This window comes from Herpailurus yagouaroundi, unplaced genomic scaffold (assembly GCF_014898765.1).
Source record: "Herpailurus yagouaroundi ecotype Mexico unplaced genomic scaffold, PumYag 164, whole genome shotgun sequence".
Taxonomy (NCBI): Eukaryota; Metazoa; Chordata; class Mammalia; order Carnivora; family Felidae; genus Herpailurus; species Herpailurus yagouaroundi.
Genome location: NW_024412405.1, coordinates 13,120,758 through 13,138,956, shown reverse-complemented (window position 1 = coordinate 13,138,956; position 18,199 = coordinate 13,120,758). Strand labels below are relative to the sequence as shown.

The following is an 18,199-nucleotide window of genomic DNA, read 5'->3' as shown; positions in this document are numbered from 1 at the left end:
TGAGCACAGAACCTGCCACGGGGCTTGAACTCACAAACTGTGAAGATTATGACCTGAGCCGAAGTCGGACGCTGAACCGACATAGCCACCCAGGGTCCCTACTTCCTCCTCTTCTTTAATTGCATGTCTATCCACCAACACCCATTTTCGTGTCCACACTCATAAGAGCTAAACAAATAAAGACAATCAATCATACAATAAAGAAAAATTTCTAAATTTGAATAAAGAGAAAAGGCACACGGATTCCGGCAGAATTCGGTAATGCTAAATTCTCTTATCATTTGCCTTGTATTTCTCAAATGTTTCTATTCGTTAAAAACATACATATCATAGAAGGGTACTAGTACAGGTTCATGTCCCTTATTCCAAGTTCCAAAACCCCCAAGTCTCTGAAACGCAACCGTTTTTCCTAACTCCTTTAGAGGGAAGATCTAAACTGATCTGAAACCAGCTGGCAGGACAGGGGCAAGTGACATGGCACGATCCCCTCTTTGCACTAACAGACTGTGGTGGCCCCCGCCCCGTGGCCACTCCATGCGGCCAGGCATCCGGACTTCAACACTGGGACCACTGCTGCCAGCAGCCCCTCGCTCATGTGTGCACCATGTACAGGAAGGAAACACGAATACCTAGCATGAATCATATGCTATGAAACTGCTAAAAAGTAGACTGGTCCTATTCGGGGTGAATGTTTGTTCAGAGCAGTGATCTTAAGTCACCATGTTTGTACCTCCCATGGTCCTGCCAGTTTCCATATCATCTATTACCTCTCGTTAAAGCAAAAGACCGGAAAGAAACACATGTGATATTAAAGCTACCTTAAAACTAGAAAAGCTTATCACATATATAAAGTCTTCATCTGAAGAACAATTAAGAAGAATACAATTCAGCCAGGCAGAATTCCTGCCGTTCACCTCCCTCAGGTCCCTACAATTTGCCTGACCCGCTGACTAGAGGACGCCCAGAAAGGAGAGTGGTTTTGTGGTCGAGTTACTGTGCACACCAGTGTAGGCATGCACACACACGCACAGTCTTTGCGGGGGGGGGGGGGGGGGCCCCAGTCCATATGCACTGTCCTCCTCCTCCTCCTCCAGCAGGGGATAAGGAGCCCAGCAGGAATTTGCAATACCACCTCATCAGTGGTCCAGCTTATCAACGTAAGCAAAGCAATTAACCGCAAAAACATTAAATAACAATAACAGTGCTCTTCAATAATCCAGTTAAAGGAGAAGGAATGATGAATAAGCTTTTCTTTCTCCAAAGGTAAAACAAAGTGGCAAGATTACTCCAACCAGCAGAGCCAAACAGGACTGTGCTTTCTGGCTGGAGCTCTGTGTCCCACAGAAGAGGCACGCCTTACACGGAGGAGGCAAGGGTAAGTCTGTTAAGGTGATAAAACAAATCACGTGGAAACAGGGGACGATATCTATGATCCATTTCTGAATGGAAAATATAAAACATGCACCTGTGGGGGCGCCTGGGTGGCGCAGTCGGTTAAGCGTCCGACTTCAGCCAGGTCACGATCTCGCGCTCCGTGAGTTCGAGCCCCGTGTCGGGCTCTGGGCTGATGGCTCAGAGCCTGGAGCCTGTTTCCAATTCTGTGTCTCCCTCTCTCTCTGCCCCTCCCCCGTTCATGCTCTGTCTCTCTCTGTCCCAAAAATAAATAAAACGTTGAAAAAAAAAAATTAAAAAAAAAAAAAAAACATGCACCTGTGTATGTGTAACTGCAATGTCTTAAATATATGTATGCACAGAGACAACCAGAAAATAAGCAAAAAAAAAAAAAAAAAAGACCAAAAAAAACCCCAGCTATATTCAAGTAGTGGAACCAAATATGCTTTCGCTTTAACAATAATTTAATGGGGGACCAGGGCTCCTGGGTGGCTCAGTCGGTTGGGCATCTGACTCCTGATTTCAACTCAGGTCATGATCTCGCGGTTTGTGGGTTTGCGCCCCTGCACTGGGCTCTGAACTGACAGTGTGGAGCCTGCTTGGGATTCTCTCTCTCCCTCCCTCTCTGCCCTTCCCCTGCTTGCTCTCTATATCCCTCAAAATAAATAAAACTAAGGGTGCCTGAGCGGCTCAGTCGGTTAAGAGTTTGACTTCGGCTCAGGTCATGATCTCGCGGTTTATAGGTTTGAGCCCTGTGTTAGGCTCTGTGTGGACAGCTCAGAGCCTTGAGCCTGCTTTGGATTCTGTGTCTCCCTCTCTCTCAAAAATAAACATTAAAAAAATTTTAATAGATAAATAAAAATAAAAAAGCCTTTTTTTTTTTAAATTTTTTTTCAACGTTTATTTATTTTTGGGACAGAGAGAGACAGAGCATGAACGGGCGAGGGGCAGAGAGAGAGGGAGACACAGAATCAGAAACAGGCTCCAGGCTCTGAGCCATCAGCCCAGAGCCTGACGCGGGGCTCGAACTCACGGACCGCGAGATCGTGACCTGGCTGAAGTCGGACGCTTAACCGACTGCGCCACCCAGGCGCCCCAAAAAAATAAAAGCCTTTAAAACATTTTTAATAATAATAATAATTCAACAGGGGAGAGAGTGAGAGTATTTTCCCAGAGGCGGGGGGGGGGGTCCTATTTCTGGACCCATCTTCAACCCCACGTTTCACATTACTTTTTAATAGACTACACACAGGAAACGTGGCTAGAGTTAGCGGTGGGGCTCTCACACTACGGTGGATCACCACGTGAAGGCCTTCCACTGGTTTTCCAAGAGCTTTACGATCACAGACTCCTCAGCAGAAACAAACGCAATTATCGCTACTCTGACACAAGAGGACAAAGGAAAGAATCATTTCCATGGAATTTCAAGACCAACCTTGACTTCTATGGCTAAAACATGAAGAAATAATATGTGCAACAAACCCTGTAGAAAAAGTACTGAGAACTTCACCATCTTATTTTTTTATGTTATCTTTTAATTTAAATCCAAGTTAGTTAACACGCAGTGTAATAATGGTTTCAAGAGTAGTATTTAGTGATTCATCACTTACATATAACACCCAGTGTTCATCACAAGTGCCCTCCTGAGTACCCATCATCCATTTAGCCAACCCCCCCACCTCACCCCTCCAGCAACCCTCCGGTTGGTTTCTGTATTTGAGTCTCTTACAGTTTGCCTCCCTCTCTTCCCTTCCCCTATGCCACTTAAAAGGGCTTTACATATTTTATCATTTAAAGTAACTTTCACTCTTATTTTTCAGGAGTCAAAGAGTTTGTTCCTTTTGAAAATAAAATCTAAATTGTGGTGTTTTTTTTTGCAACTACAAAGAGGAAAAACAACTTCTGACCAGGAGTGCTACAGCACAAGCTTTTTAAAGGCTACTGATAGATTACAACAAAGAAAAAAGAAATTAACACACGTTATCGGCCCACACATTCATTAACATAAACATACACACACATTTATGTTGGTGGTGGGCTGAAGGGAGGGATCAGGTGGATCCTTGGCAAAACTGCTTTTCAACTCAAAACTGTTTTAAACTATGTAATCACTTAAAAACATGGCCTGGGACTCCTGGGTGGCTCAGTCACTTGAGCGTCTGACTTCAGCTCAAGTCATGATGTCACAGTTCATGAGTTCAAGCCCCATATCTGGGCTCTGTGCTGACAGCATAGATGCTACTTGGGATCCTCTCTCCCCCTCTCTCTGCCCCTTCCCTGCTTGCATGCTCTCTCTCGAAAATAAATAAGGGTTAAAAAAAAAAATGACCCTGCTTCATGCCTAAGCAGAAATTAAATTTCAGCCCCCAATATCTACAGTCACACCCTGGGCTGCTGGTGCTAATGACCCCAGGCCCCTTTGGAAGTGTGAGCTGAGACCACCACCACCGTCAGGTGTGTCCCCCTCCAGCCACATTCCACCTCCCCCCCACACTTGGGAGACAAATACAGGCAGCCTAGGTAACTACAATGAAGCCAGGCCACGTAAGCACCTCACTGTTTCCTAAAGGAGGCAAAATGGAGAAAAGCCCTCAGAATGACACAAAGTCTATTTTTAGAAAGACTTCAGATTCTTCACTGACAAATGAGAGAGAGGAACCCAAACATCACAACTACCCTTCCTGACACAGTCCATCTCCTAAGTCTGTGTAATATCCCGTTTACCCTTATACTGGACAAAGCCCTATAACCAACCTCAGAAAAATTACAATGCACTTTCAAAAAACATCAAGACCTCTCCCTTCCCCCAAAAAGCCATCCTCAAATAAGCAAGTGTGGTAAAACTAGAGTCTAGCTAATCACAGAACACTCCAATAAAAGACTGCTAATACAGAAATACAAATCATTTTTTGAGTTAAAAAACCAAATCAACTATTTATACATAAAAGCACAAAACCTATCACATCCCAAACATTAAAGAGTCTACTGCCCCAGAATGTACTTTTCCCAGTTTAAACATATATGTGTATGTTAAGTGTTAAACAGAACACCCACAAGAAAGAAAAGCAAATTTGCCAGGAGACAGCCCATTCATTTCCTGACTGCCCTTCCCCTACCAGGTGCTCCTCTTGGGGACCTGTGCTCTAGCACGGTCAGGGAGCTAGCTGGACGGTACACACCTTCCCTGAAGGTCTGCCCTTCAAATCCAATTAAGAAAAAAGAAGGCAGGGGCGCCTGGGTGACTCAGTTGGTTGACTGCCCGACTCCAGCTCAGGTCATGATCTCACAGTCCGGGAGTTCAAGCCCCGTGTTGGACTCTGTGCTGACAGCTCAGAGCCTGGAGCCTGCTTTGGATTCTGTGTCTCCCTCTCTCTGCCCGGCCCCCGCTCCTGCTCGGTCTCTCTCTGTCAAAAATATATAAACATTAAAAAAAAAATTAAAAAAAAAAAAAGGAAAAAGAAGGCAACATGATATAAATACTAACAGCTCACCAGAGGTTAGTTACTGGGCAAAGGAACCAGGGGGTACCCTGCTAGGTGAGCAGATGAGCAGAGGCAGAGGGGAGCGGTGAGCTGACCAGGAAGGACTGAAAAGCAGGACAACAGGAAGCCCTCTATTAACAAGAGGCCCTGAGTTTTAAGCTGGAATTTGTATTTGATCAGGAAACAACCAGAGATGCTTAAGCAGGGAATGTCATGATAAAAACAACAGTTATGAGAGGTTATCCTCATTGGGGTACCTGGGTGGCTCAGTCAGTTAAGCATCTGACTCTTGATTTCGGCTCAGGTCATAACCTCACTGTTCTTGAGTTCAAGCCCCGCATCAAGCTCTGTACTCCCAAGCACAGAGAGAGAGCTTGGGATTCTCCCTTTCCCTCTCTGTCCCTCCTCCACTCACCCTCTCTCAAAGTAAATAAATAAACTTCAAAAAAAAGAGAGAGGTTATACTGTGGAAGACTATCAGGTTCAGGACTTATGCTCTGGTTCAGGGTTTTCCAAAAGAATCATGGAATGCCAGCTCTCAGAGATGCAGTCCTTACAAAGTAAGGTTCTGACATCAAAAAAATGCAGAACACACATCTTCCTCTATTCCCCCAAAGTTTTATAATACATGCTAAAATGGTAAAGGCCCTAAGAAGTCTCACAAAAGTCTATTCAATTCCCAAAGTCAGTCTTCTACAATCCGTAAGTTCCAAGCATTGGTTTTCTTTCTTTTTTTTTTTTTCTTAAGATTTTTGAGCAATCTCTACGCCCAATGTGGGGCTTGAACTCATGGAGATCAAGAGTCACATGCTCCACGGAGACTGAGCCAGCCAGGCGCCCCTAGCACTGACTTTCAATTGAGCTTTCAAATGGGCATCACTATAGAGTGTCCCACAGCGGGGAGCAGTAGGCATTTAAGGATTTTGAATTCTCCAGTTTAATGGTTTTCAAAATTGTGGTCCCTGAGGCAGCCACGCACCTGGAAAACTTTTTAGTTTCTATCCCAGACCAACAGCCTAGCAGTGTGCAGTTCATCAAGCTCTCCAGGTGACGACGACAGATGCTAAACCTTGAAAACCACTGGTTTAATTATGGGTACTTTTCTCAGCGAATCCGGGCAATAACTGAAAGCACTAAACTGAGGCCAAAGGCCCCCATCCCACCCTGGGGGATGGGGTGGGGGGGCCCTAGGGGCTCAGGAGAGGGACTGGGGATCAGGAACAGGGAAAACATCTTACCATCCAAGTCACCACCCCCCACAGCCACAATCCAGAAAGCTAGGAAGCCACTTAAAAATAATACTGGAGGGGCGCCTGGGTGGCGCAGTCGGTTAAGCGTCCGACTTCAGCCAGGTCACGATCTCGCGGTCCGTGAGTTCGAGCCCCGCGTCGGGCTCTGGGCTGATGGCTCAGAGCCTGGAGCCTGTTTCCGATTCTGTGTCTCCCTCTCTCTCTGCCCCTCGCCCGTTCATGCTCTGTCTCTCTCTGTCCCAAAAATAAACAAACGTTGAAAAAAAAAAAATTAAAAAAAAAATAATAATAATAATACTGGAGCATGGACAAAATCTTTAAAAGTCCAAAAGAAAAAAAAAAGTGGGAATAAAAGTGCCCAAGGTACCATCTCTTATCAGGCCTGGACTGGTTTCATAGAAGCCATAAACACAATTTGACCCTTAGGGAAACAGGGGCCTCCAGGGCAGGACCTGAGAGGCTCGGTGGCAGGACTTCTGGTGTAAGGAAGACCACTACCACCACCAATGCTGGCATCAAAAGTTAGGACTCTACCCCCAACAGGGCTGTTTGCGAGCTGAGGGGCCTTGGTTAAGCCTCCTGAACCTCAGTTTTCCCATCTGTAAAACCGGTGTCCGAGCCCTTCCATGCCGGGCAAGGGCCTTGAGGGTTGCCCGAGGGCCTAAGCTGCCCACCAGAGCCCTACCCTTGAGGAAGGTCAGATAGGTTCATCCCACTCCTTCAAGGCTTCCTTCCACGAAGAGTAACAAATATTTACTTTCTCAACTGATCAATACAGCAAAGCCAAAGGCACCTTTACTATTCAGGGACAGGAGCAAGAGGAGAAAGAAAAGCCGCCTACCAGCAGGAGCCACTGAGGAAGTGAGTAACTCTTTGTACGTGACGCCTTTTCTTCTCTTTTTTTCTTTTCGAATTACCTCTCAAGTAATGTTTGCTATGATGAGAGTGCATCAAACACAAGGAAACTCAAACAATACCTTTCTTCGGCTGGCTCTCAGTTCGTCAGGAGTTCGGGAGGCAATTTAACAACTGTAACCACACTACACATAACTTCAAAAATTATCCTACGAGAAACTGCTCAAGATAACTGCTAACCAACGTCCAGCCCCCAAGTTCCGGGTTACTTTTCATTTTTCCTCAGTGATTTATCACTGTAAATTCCTACCTGAAAAAAGTACTTGGTTCTTAAGTAGGAAATCATTCTAGCGGAACGTCCCAAAGAGCTGCCTTCCCTGTTCATAACGCGGGGTATTTAAGGAGCAGCGTCAGGCCAGGCGTCAAGGCTGCAAGGGGCAGGGAGCGAGCGGGGACCCCCCATGGCCCTCAGTCCCCAGCACACGATTCTCTAATGTGGGGCTCTGCCATGTGTCGCCACAACACCCCGGCGGCCATTCAACACCTGCCCCGTCTCCCCCCACGACCTGGCCGACCACCACAGAACCCATGGCCTTAACAGACACCGCCCCCACCTGCCCCCTCCCCCAGGTGGCATGCATTCAATTCCAGGCCGCGGGCTGGGCCCCCCAAACCTACAGCCACCAAATAAAACGCTTCTCCCAAGAGTTACACGGAGGCTCCCAGCAATGGTCCTATGCCCACACAATCCTAAGACTAGAAAATGGGGCACAAAGTGGAGACAAGCAGGTTGGCAGCCCGAGTTAGGGAAGTGGAGGTCACTGTCGGGGATATGGAAAAACAGGCATGTATTTACATCATCACTGACTTACAGAGAGAGAACAGAAGGCACACTCTCCTGAAGGGAACAGGGCCTCGGGAGTCCTTCCCGGCGCCAGGGTGCTGCGAAGTCCTGACCGTGGAACTCACATTGTACTCTTCCTGTTCATTCATTCATCTGTAACAACTGGAGAGAGGGACGTCCAGGTAGAGAGCGTCTACTCTGGTCAATCCTGAAATCCCACTAAAACCATAATGAAAGGAGTTTTCTTAAAAGGCTAAGACTCTTGCCTACGAGGAGGGGAAAGAAGGCCAAAAGCAATGAAATTCCAGAAGTGGGAAGAAAGATAGAAGGAAGGAGAGATGCTAAACTTGAGGTGGAGAGAGCAGAGAACCAAGCCCATTCGCAGCGCTGAATCCCCACAACTCAGGAACCGGCAGCATCTAAAACAAGGAATCAAAGTCAATTAACGAAGTGGTTAGACACCCAGAAGGCCTTCCTCGCTCGGAGCTAGGCAGCTGCCCGCCGCCTTCCCAATCAAGGAACTAGGGAAAGCACAGTCCCCAGAAAGGAAGCTGAGGGGGTCTGGAGCCAGCAGCAGCAGACACGGCTGAGGACAGAGGCGGTGTGCTAAAAAACGGGGGATCCAAGCTACCTGCACCCACACGCAGTCCTTCCCCTCCGCCCAGTGCTCCGTGGGCATCAGGCCTCGGGAGGGAGAAGGGGTCGGCCCAGGGGAGCATCAGGTGTGGGCAATAAACAGTGCAGACAGGAGCAGGTCAGAGGCTTCTCCCGGAAGGTGAACTGCATAAAAAGCTGAAAGAAACCGACATCAGCCATTCCTTTACCTCTCGCATCAATAGAACCACCTGGTATCACTGAGGTTGGAAAAGTTCCATTCAAGGGCTCGGATTTCCAACCAGCTCAATTGTTCCCCCACTCGTAAATACATTGGAGAGTGACCTCTACCATTAGAAATAAAGACCACAAGAGGCACCTGGGTGGCTCAGTTGGTTAAGTGTCTGACTTCAGCTCAGGTCGTGATCTTGCGGTTCATGAGTTCGAGCTCCGCGTCAGGTTCTGTGCTGACGCCTCAGAGCCTGGAGCTTTGGCTTCTGTGTCTGCCCCTCCACTGCTTGTGTGTTCTCTCTCTCTCTTTCAAAAATAAACACTAAAAAAGGAAAGAAAGACCACAAAAGGGGCACCTGCGTCGCTCAGTCTGTTAAGCATCTGACTCTTGATTTCAGCTCAGGTCACAATCTCAGGGCTCATAACTCTGAGCTCTGTGTGAGGCTCCATGCCGACAGTGTAGAGTCTGCTTGGGATTCTCTCTCCATACCACCCCTCATAAAAAATAAATTAATTAAAAAAAAAAGGTAAAAAAAAAAACACAAAAACTAAAGACCACAACCAACAAGAGGGGAGAAAGGGCTGTGGAGGAAGATCTATTCTGAGCAGAGGCAACGTAACTGCAATTAACATACCCAAGGAGGTAAGAGCAAATATTTCAACTGAAACAATAAAAGAACATTCAGAGAACCAAAAAGAGCTCTTAGAATTTAAAAAACAAGAGCAGAAATACTCATTTAAAAGAGCTAGAAGAAAAAGCTGAAACAATCTCCCAGAAAGCCAAGTAAAAAAGACAAAGAAATAGAAAATAGGTTTAAAAGCGTAAAACTACCAGTCCAGGAGGTCCAATATCCAGATAAGAATTTAAGGACAAGAGAACACAGAAAGATGTGAGCTGCCTGATTTAAAGGGCTTCCTGCACGAAGGCATGTTATTTGTGAAAACTGAGATCACCAAGAAAAAATCCAGATCCTATTAGGCTCAGGAAGAACCGAAGAGCTCACCTACACAGAATCCAGTACTGGTGTGGCACTGAGTTCTTCGACAGCAACAATGAAAGCTAAAACACAGTGGAGAAATGCTTTCAAGATCCTGGAGGAAAATAATTTCCACCCTATGACCATGCCAAAATACAAATGGAGAGGAAAAGAAAAAGAAACTTTCAGATACCCAGGACCTCAAAAAACCCATCTCCCTTGTACCATAGTCACAGAAAGGCTCCTCAAGATATGTTCCACCCACAGCGTGAACCAGGACAGACAATGACGGGAGACACAGAAAACAGGCCGCCGGGAGCAGCGTGGGGAATCCCACGTATGAAGGGAGAGAAGACCCGCGATACCAGAAGAGGACCAAGTGTGGAAGACCACCAGTCTACAGGGAGGTCAGAAGGCTCTCAGGAAGAGTTCTCCAGGAAGGTGACATGGATAGCCTGTCCGTCTGGCTCTACTTGAACTTCCGCAGGGAAGATTTCAACAACTGTGCGAGTGCTGGTTGAATAAGCTATAAATACTGGTACAGACTCAATGTCTGTGTCCTCCCAAAATGCGTATGTTGAGCCCAGTGCCCTATGGGATAGTACTAGGAGGTGGGGGGTCTTTGGGGTGATCAGATCATGAAGGTAGAGCCCCCAGAATTGGGACAAGTGCCCTTAGAGAAGAGCCCAGACAGCTAGCTCCCTCACCCCCTCTGCCACGTGAGGACACAGCCAGACACAGACCGTCCATGACCCAGGAAGGGGCCCTCACCAGACACAGAATCTTCCAGAGCCTTGACCTGGGACTTCCAAGGCTCCAGAACTGTGAGAAATAAATGTTTGTTGTTTAAGCCACCCAGTCTATGTACAGTACAGTACGGTGTTACAGCAGCCCAAACTAAAGCGATTATTTAAAAAAAAAAAAACAAAAACTTTCAGAAAAGATTTGAAAAGGCATCCTGGTTTCCTAATGGCTGGGCTGGGAATAGGGTTCCAGTCACACTAATCTAAGCAAAGTTACAATGTAACTACACTGGGGAAGGGGGAAAGAGGTGCACAGGTGCCTGAAGGAGGCAAAAACTAAAGCCTCACTTCAAGTCCAAAGTCCACAGATAATGCCCAAAACTGGAAGAAAAAAAAAAAGTAACAGCAATTTTTAAATGTTCTTTATAAACAAAGTGGAAACAACAATCAGCTAAGAGAGATCAAAGGGGCTGGGGGGGGGGGGGGGGGAAGGCCAGGGGCAGGGAAGTGCTGTCTTCCCAAATAAACCTTATAAAGCCATTTGACTCGAAATCATGTGCACAACCTTTTAAATAAAAACTAAACAAAAACCCTAAATAACTAAAAATGAAAGAAAGAATCTGGACCTATACGGTCCTTTCGAATCTCAGGGTCTAAAAATCTTTTTAAAAATAGTAAGAGGCTTAAAATAATAGGAACACAAACACCAGCTACATATTTCGTAAGCATTAATACAAAACTCAAAATGTTCCCACAGTTTATTCAGATACCAATGGGCACTTGCACAGATAAGGTTCCTTGTACTGACCATGAACCCTCAAGAAAACATAACAACCCTCAAGAAAACATAATGGAAGGTCTCTAAAGTCAACAATGCTGTTCCCAGGGGTAGGGCAAACCAGTGCCTTTGTAATCCACAATCTGGGATGTTTTTATACTTTGTAGCAAGCAAAGGTACATCTTGTTTTATTTTTCTTCATCTGAACCTTGGAAACCAGGGAGCCATTTATGACTAGGAAACTCCATACTCACTCCAGGAACCAGGTATTATAGTAGCCATGTTCTTTTTCCCAAAAGCATTTGGCACTAAGAGTTTTAAACATATTGCACTGCAAAAACATGAATGATGGGAAATGACTGGCCCAAGGACAGCAGTTGACCCTAAACAGCAATAGAGGAATAAGAGAGTGCAACCTGTTTCCGGCACTCAGTCCTGCTACAAGGTTCCATTAATGGTAACAATGCAGGGCTAAAGCATTAATAAAAAAAAAAAAAAAACAAAAAAAAAAACCCACGAGGGTTGGGTGGGTGTGGTCCATTTCCTGCAGGTACTGAATTCCCAAGCAGGCAACTCTGAATCACTGGGAGACTGCACACGGAGCGCCAAGGGGCATGTTTCTCAAGAGACCCTCAGGATCCTGGACCCTGGCTTCAGGATGTCTGTAAAAATACACTAGAAAAAAGCAGCAACTGCCAATGGGCTCATTTCTTCAGTCACTCCTTACACTACATCTTGCACCAAGGTCCTGGAAATACCATTCAACTGGAAAGCAATGTCAACCCGTATCAAATACGCGCGCTCGGCTGTGCACATGAGAACAGGGACTCCAAGAGGAGCCGAAGAGTTCTATTACATAAAGGAGCAAGAAAGCAAGGATGGAGGCCGCCTGCCCGTGCAACAGAGGGGACGCTGTGCGTGTTAGCAGCCTAGAAAAACCCAACCTGACCAATTTCTACTGGCAGGTCATTTCGTTCTATGTGAAATACTATCAGGAACATTCCCCTACCTGTAATTACAACCAAGATGTCCTGGACTTCTCCCAGCTATATATTTAATTTTAATTTTTAAAAATCTTCTTACGACACTGCCCACCCAAAATACATTTTTAAACAAAACAAATCCTTAACGTTGTTCAATCCTGGTGATAGAGGAAAAGAGGGAATATAAAATATTCAAATGGGTATTTAAAAAAAACATATTTAGGCAACTAACAGTAACAGAAAACCGGCTTTATTTTCATTATTACCCTTAGCATAGAACAGAAAAAAGGATCAAAAGCAGGAGAGATGAGAGACAATAAAAAACTATTAAATGTTCACTGAGAGTTCAAATTACCAAGATTTGAGATCAATCTTCCTAAAAAAAAAAAAAGAAAGAAGTACACCTTGATGGGCACCTGGCGGGTGCAGTCAGTGGAGTGTACAACTCTTGACCTTGGGGTTGTGAGTTCAAGCCCCATGGTGGGAGTAGAGATTACTTTAAAAAAATATATTTTTAAAAAAAAATGTTTGCTGGTTTATTTTGAGAGAGAAACACCCACAAGGTGGGGAGAAGGACAGAGAATCTTAAGCAGGCTCCACACTCAGCGAGGAAGAGACCGATTGAGGTCGGCTCAATCGCACGACCCTGGGATCATGACCCGAGCGGAAATCAAGAGCCAGCAAGAGTCAGACGCTCAACCGACTGAGTCACCCAGGCACTCCCAAAATAAAAAATGCTGAAAAAAAAAAGTCCACCATGGCTATCCTGTTGCCACCTGGACCTCCCATCGCTCAGTCCTATCCACCCCACCTCTGGCCAGCCTTCCAAGGGGCAACCAGCATGCTGCAGAACCCAAACCCTCCCACCTGCAGGAGAGAAGGATTCCTCAAGCTTGGGACAGCACTTTCCCTACTACAGCCAGAACGCAGGCCCCCTACCCCAGGGCCCGCTGCCTCCCCAGCTCTGGAGTCCAGGCTAGCCCACAGGAGCCCGCTTTCCATCCCCACACCTGTCTGTGCCCTTTGTGTGTGAACAAAGGAGTGTGAACCTTTGCAGGCAGACCACCCAGATCAGCTCCCCCTAGGCTGCTGACTTTCCAAGGACATGGCCGAAGGAGGTTCTCACCTCCCCCTCCCACAACTCCTGGCACCACTCCAGAGAAACGTGTTGCATGAATGTGGGCTCCCTATCTAGTCCAGCGTTCCAAGGCCCTAGACCACATTGCACACTTCAGCATCTTGCTCAAGGTGCTTTCAGAAGCTCAATCTCATAAATACCCTGAATGTCCGCACACTGTAACAAGCCAACCTTTCCCCACGGTACAGATGGCAACAGGCTGAACGTGGAGAGGCCTCTTCCATGGAAACAGGAAAAAAAAATAAAAAATAAAAAATAACTATGGAAATGTGACACTAACAAGAAAAAAAATGCAAGAGCACTTAAGCCACAATTAAATGCAGCTGTCCTTCTGTTTTCCTTCATTTCCCAGGTTTCCAGGGCACACAGGTTTCCCCGGGGGTAAGCAAGAGCACTGCAGAAAAGCTCCCAACTCATCCAAACTGACAAGTAACTGTTCTGCTCACTATCCCAACATAAAGGAGCATTCTCAGCAAAGGAGAGGGAGAGAGGGAAGCAGGATGACATTGACGAGTAGAAACTAAGTTTTTGGGCTACTCCTGTAAACCGTCTATACTTTCAAATATGGAAATACCTTAAATTAACAACATCCTCAAAACGTGCATAAGTTAACTCAGCTCTCCTACACGTGACCCTACCTAATTCAGTATTTTTCAAACCTGGGTCAAACCAATCAGCTGTGAAATTGTGTTGCAATTTCAAATAGTGTTGCAACCAGGTTTTGTTTTCTTTTTTTTTTTTTTTTTTAACAAAATACATCACACAACAGTGTATCACAAGTAGTAAGGATCAGGACACTGTCTCCTGAAACTTTTGTTTCAGATCTTGACATAAAATATACTTCTGGGGTGCCTGGGTGGCTCATTTGGTTAAGCATCCAACTTCAGCTCAGGTCAAGATCTCACAGTTCGTGGGCTGTGGGCTGGAGCCCCGGGTCAGGCTCTGTGCTGACAGCTCAGAGCCTGGAGCCTGTTTCCAATTCTGCGTCTCCCTCTCTCTCTGCCCCTCCCCCGTTCATGCTCTGTCTCTCTCTGTCCCAAAAATTAAAAAAATTAAAAAAAAAAGTTCAAAAATTAAACAAAAACAAACATTAAAAAAAAATCAGATTCTGTGTGTGTCTCTCTCTGTCCCTCCCCAACTTGTGCTCTCTCAAAAAATAAACATTAAAAAAGATTTTTTAAATAAAAAATATATATACTTCTTATGTGCGTCACAAAACAGAAAAGCTTAGAATACAGATATAAATCTGTAATTCAAAATCTAATTCTTTTTTATCCACTTAGGCTAACTAAAGCTTGCTTTTCTTCAAATCTGAATTACACTGATTGAAACAACAAATGTTCAAGGACACGGAGTACGTTCATCCACAAATCAACCTAATTTCTTTATGTCTATTTGTAGTTACTACATCCAGTTCATGACTTTTTATTTTCTCCCCTATGCTAATAGGAAACTGGGGTGTGGGAGGTAAAAAAGGAAACCCTAGCAACCTTCATGAAACACATTGAAAATATTAACTCATTCAGATGTCCAGTCCTCAACTCCTCACCTGGGACCTGGCACATGCGTGTTCAATAACAGTTCCCAATGGAATAAAATATCAACCTCGTATTTCTAATTTCTCGTATTTCTTCAGCAAACCCAAATCGAAATGAAAAGAACCTTTAACGCTTGCAAAGTTAATAATAAAGCAACAATACAGGGGCAGCTGGGTGGCTCAATCGGTTAAGCATCCGACTTCAGCTCAGGTCATGATCTCACAGTCCAAGAGTTCGAGCTCCACATCAGGCTCTGTGCTGACAGCTCAGAGGCTGGAGCCGGCTTCACATTCTGTGTCTCCCTCTCTCTCTGCCCCTCCCCCACTCACGCGTATGCGTGTGTGTGTGCGCGCGTGTGTGTGTCTCTCTCTCAAACATTTAAAAAACATATTTTTAATAAAAAAATAATAAAGCAACAATACAGCATGATGAGTAGAAGTATGGTCTTGGAGACAGGAAAGATCTCTTCAAATCACACATTTGCCAAATATACTACCTCACCTTGGTCAGTTCAATTAGTCTCTGTTGGCCTCCACCTCTAGAAAAATGGCATAAATAATACCTATGCCTCAAGAGGTTCCAATAAAAATCTAGAAGGCACAAAAACGATTTGCAAGACAAGATGATGTTTACACTAAAACGTCCTTTCATCCAGGTTTACTTTTTAAGTATCTTTATGATACTTAAATTCAGGCTGCCTGAATTCACTCTGCAGTCTGAATTTTTTTTCAGTAGGTTCCACGCTCAGTGTGAGGTCCAAATTGGGGGTTGAACTCACCACCGTGAGATCAACACCTGAGCTGAGATCAAGAGTTGGACACTTAAACCAACTGACCCCTCTCTGAAATGTTTAACCCAACTCCTTATAAGCCCTGTTCACAAGATGAGAGAGAAGAAAAGGGAGGGATGGAATGTATCAGGACCGGGCACAGAGGGGTTAGTACTTCTCTCTTGTTTTATCCCAGAGAACAGTCAAAGCGGGTGTGCCTTTCCCTTAATCCTCAACAATTTAAGGAAAGCCTCCCTGGGCAGCAGCAACGGCTAATTCAAAGTAGAAACCAAATGTGTTTGTTGTTTTTCTTTTTGGGAGAAGGGAGAGGAAAGGAATGTTCTTCCCCAAAAGGCACACTAAAAACAAGTACACAGTTTGCAAATGTACTTAAGTACCGAAATGTCACAGGCCACCTCTGCACACCCCCCAAAACTGTGACAGCTGAAAATTCGGTGGTCTCCACCAAACAAAAACAGTTTCCTTGTAACAGAAATTTACCTTCTCTTTCCAAGATGTTGGCCCACACTCTCCAAGACAAAAAAAGGAAAAACTGACAAAAAGAAGTGTTGAGAACAGACAGCCTTGGGGGACCATCCGATACTGACTTCACGCCACCAGCCAGCAGGGCTTTTAAGTACCTCTTTAAACTGATTCACTTTCCACAAAGGCCCCATGCCTCCACTGTAAACTCTTAAGTGAGGCATCTCTACCAGATTACAACCTGATTAACACTGTCAGTCTAAAGGAAATACTGATGAAAAAAAAAAACGTTTTTAACTCAAGAGGTCCTTCTTGCTCTACTGGTCAGGAATAATTTTTCACCCAGTTCACCCTGCCTTCCTGCCTCTCAATTCCAACCAAACTAAAGCAGGAACTTTAGGAAATACCAAAAAAAACCACATCTGATTTTTACCTAGCAGTCAGCAGAAGCCTAGATATGAAATGCCTGTTGAGTTTAAAAGATCTTTAAATGAGATTCAAGGACAGTTTTCTTCCAGTACACTCTTAAAATATTAACTTTGTTACTCCTTTAAAGAAAACACACACACACACACACACACACACACACACACACACACACACACCCCTCACGCTAAAATTCTGGTAGCTTTGTGTTCCTAGTTTTCTAGATTTCAAACCTGAACAATGAAATCCAGCTTTCTTTTTATGGTTACAGAAAGGGGGTGGGGATGATAGGTCTCATAAGATGGGGCAGATTCAATTCTCAGCCCCTAACATGCCAGGTCCAAACACCGCACTTCTCAGCCCTAACATGCAAGGGAAGAAGAAAAAATGAGCCCGCGGATGCCTGTAAAATAACAAATAATCCACTTGGATACCGTGGTTGTTTTTTTAAAGCTCTTTATGCTCACTCGCTAAACTAAAACTGGGGCAGCAATAAAGACCTACTCTTGCTCTTATCATGAGATTTTAATCCTAATTATTTTGCCACCATTTATGTGCCTACAAATAAGATAAATTAACGAGAGCCAAGTGGTTCTGTTTTTCAAAAGGCTAAAAACAGTCCCCAAAGGCGAAAAAAACTTTACTGTGTTCGCGTACTTTTGAAATTCAACTTCTCCCCCGTCCAAAAAAAGTCACTGGTAAGCCAAGATACCACAGAGTAGCAACGGAGAGATTTACTGGGAAGGAGCTCGTCTGGATCCAATCAAGTTCCCAAGTGAAAGCCCAGTGTCCAGAGATCGGGCGGGTCAGCCTCGGCTCGGGACAACCGGAGTACACGCTGTCCGACTGATTCCTCCTTCCAGAAGGTTTGCAGGCTCGCACTTTCCCCTCAATTGGCCCCAGAAGGAAAGGCGCGAGCAAAGGCGCTGGCGGTCACACCTTCCCGCACCCCGCCCTGCCTCCTCCGCCCGGCCCGGCCCGGCCCAGGACGAGTCGGGGCGCGCCCGGGGCTCCCCTCCCGTCTCTCAACTTTATCGCCTGCTCGCGGGGGAACGGGGCCTCCACCGCCCCCCGCCCGCGCGCAGAGCCCACAGACCCGGCCGGGGCCTCCAAGGGCATTTCCTCCCCATCACTTCTCCCAGGGACCGGGCCGGCGCCAGGCCTGCGGCTCGGGAGGCGGCGTGCGGAGAGGCCGGCGGGGACGGCGAGGCGGCCGGCTCCCCAACATCCCTGCCCGACTGCCCCGGCTCCCGGCCAGCGAGGGCGCCTCCAGGCCGCGGCCCCTATGTCCCTGCACCCCCCCCCCCCCCCCCAGCCCCCCGCCCCCGGGCCCCCGAGCTCTCGGGCCGCGGCGCCGGGCAGGGGCGGCCTGAGGGCTGGAGCGCGGCGCGGGAGGCCGGCGCGCCCGCGGGGGGGGGGGGGGGGGGGGGGGGGGCCGTGTTTACACCGCCAAGTTCCCCGCTTCCGCCCCGGCCCGCGCATCCCTCCCTCCCCTCGCGGCCCGGCTCCTGCCTACCTGCATGCCGGGCAGGCCCGACTGCACCGGGGAATGAGCCATGGCGGTCAAGACGGCCACTTCCTGGGACGGGACGGCCGGGCCGCGGCGATCCACGCGGGCGACGAGGCCCGCGGGCCGCGCGCAGCCCTCGGGCGGCGGGGGAGGCCGGCCGAGCTCGAGTCCGGCTTCGGCGCGGGGACCGGCCTGAGTCTGAGGCC

The 18,199-nt window shown here is 46.7% G+C and overlaps 1 protein-coding gene across 1 annotated transcript in view; it reads right to left on the bottom strand.

Moving 5' to 3' along the window:
• STK24 (serine/threonine kinase 24) overlaps positions 1-18,193 on the bottom strand; it is a 123,662-nt gene extending 105,469 nt beyond the window's left edge. Inside the window, exon 1 of the mRNA XM_040487207.1 lies at positions 18,000-18,193. Within this exon, the coding sequence (XP_040343141.1) occupies positions 18,000-18,041 (42 nt within the window). The 5' untranslated portion in view covers positions 18,042-18,193. The remainder of the gene's footprint in view (positions 1-17,999) is intronic.
• Between the last annotated feature and the right edge of the window lie 6 nt (positions 18,194-18,199).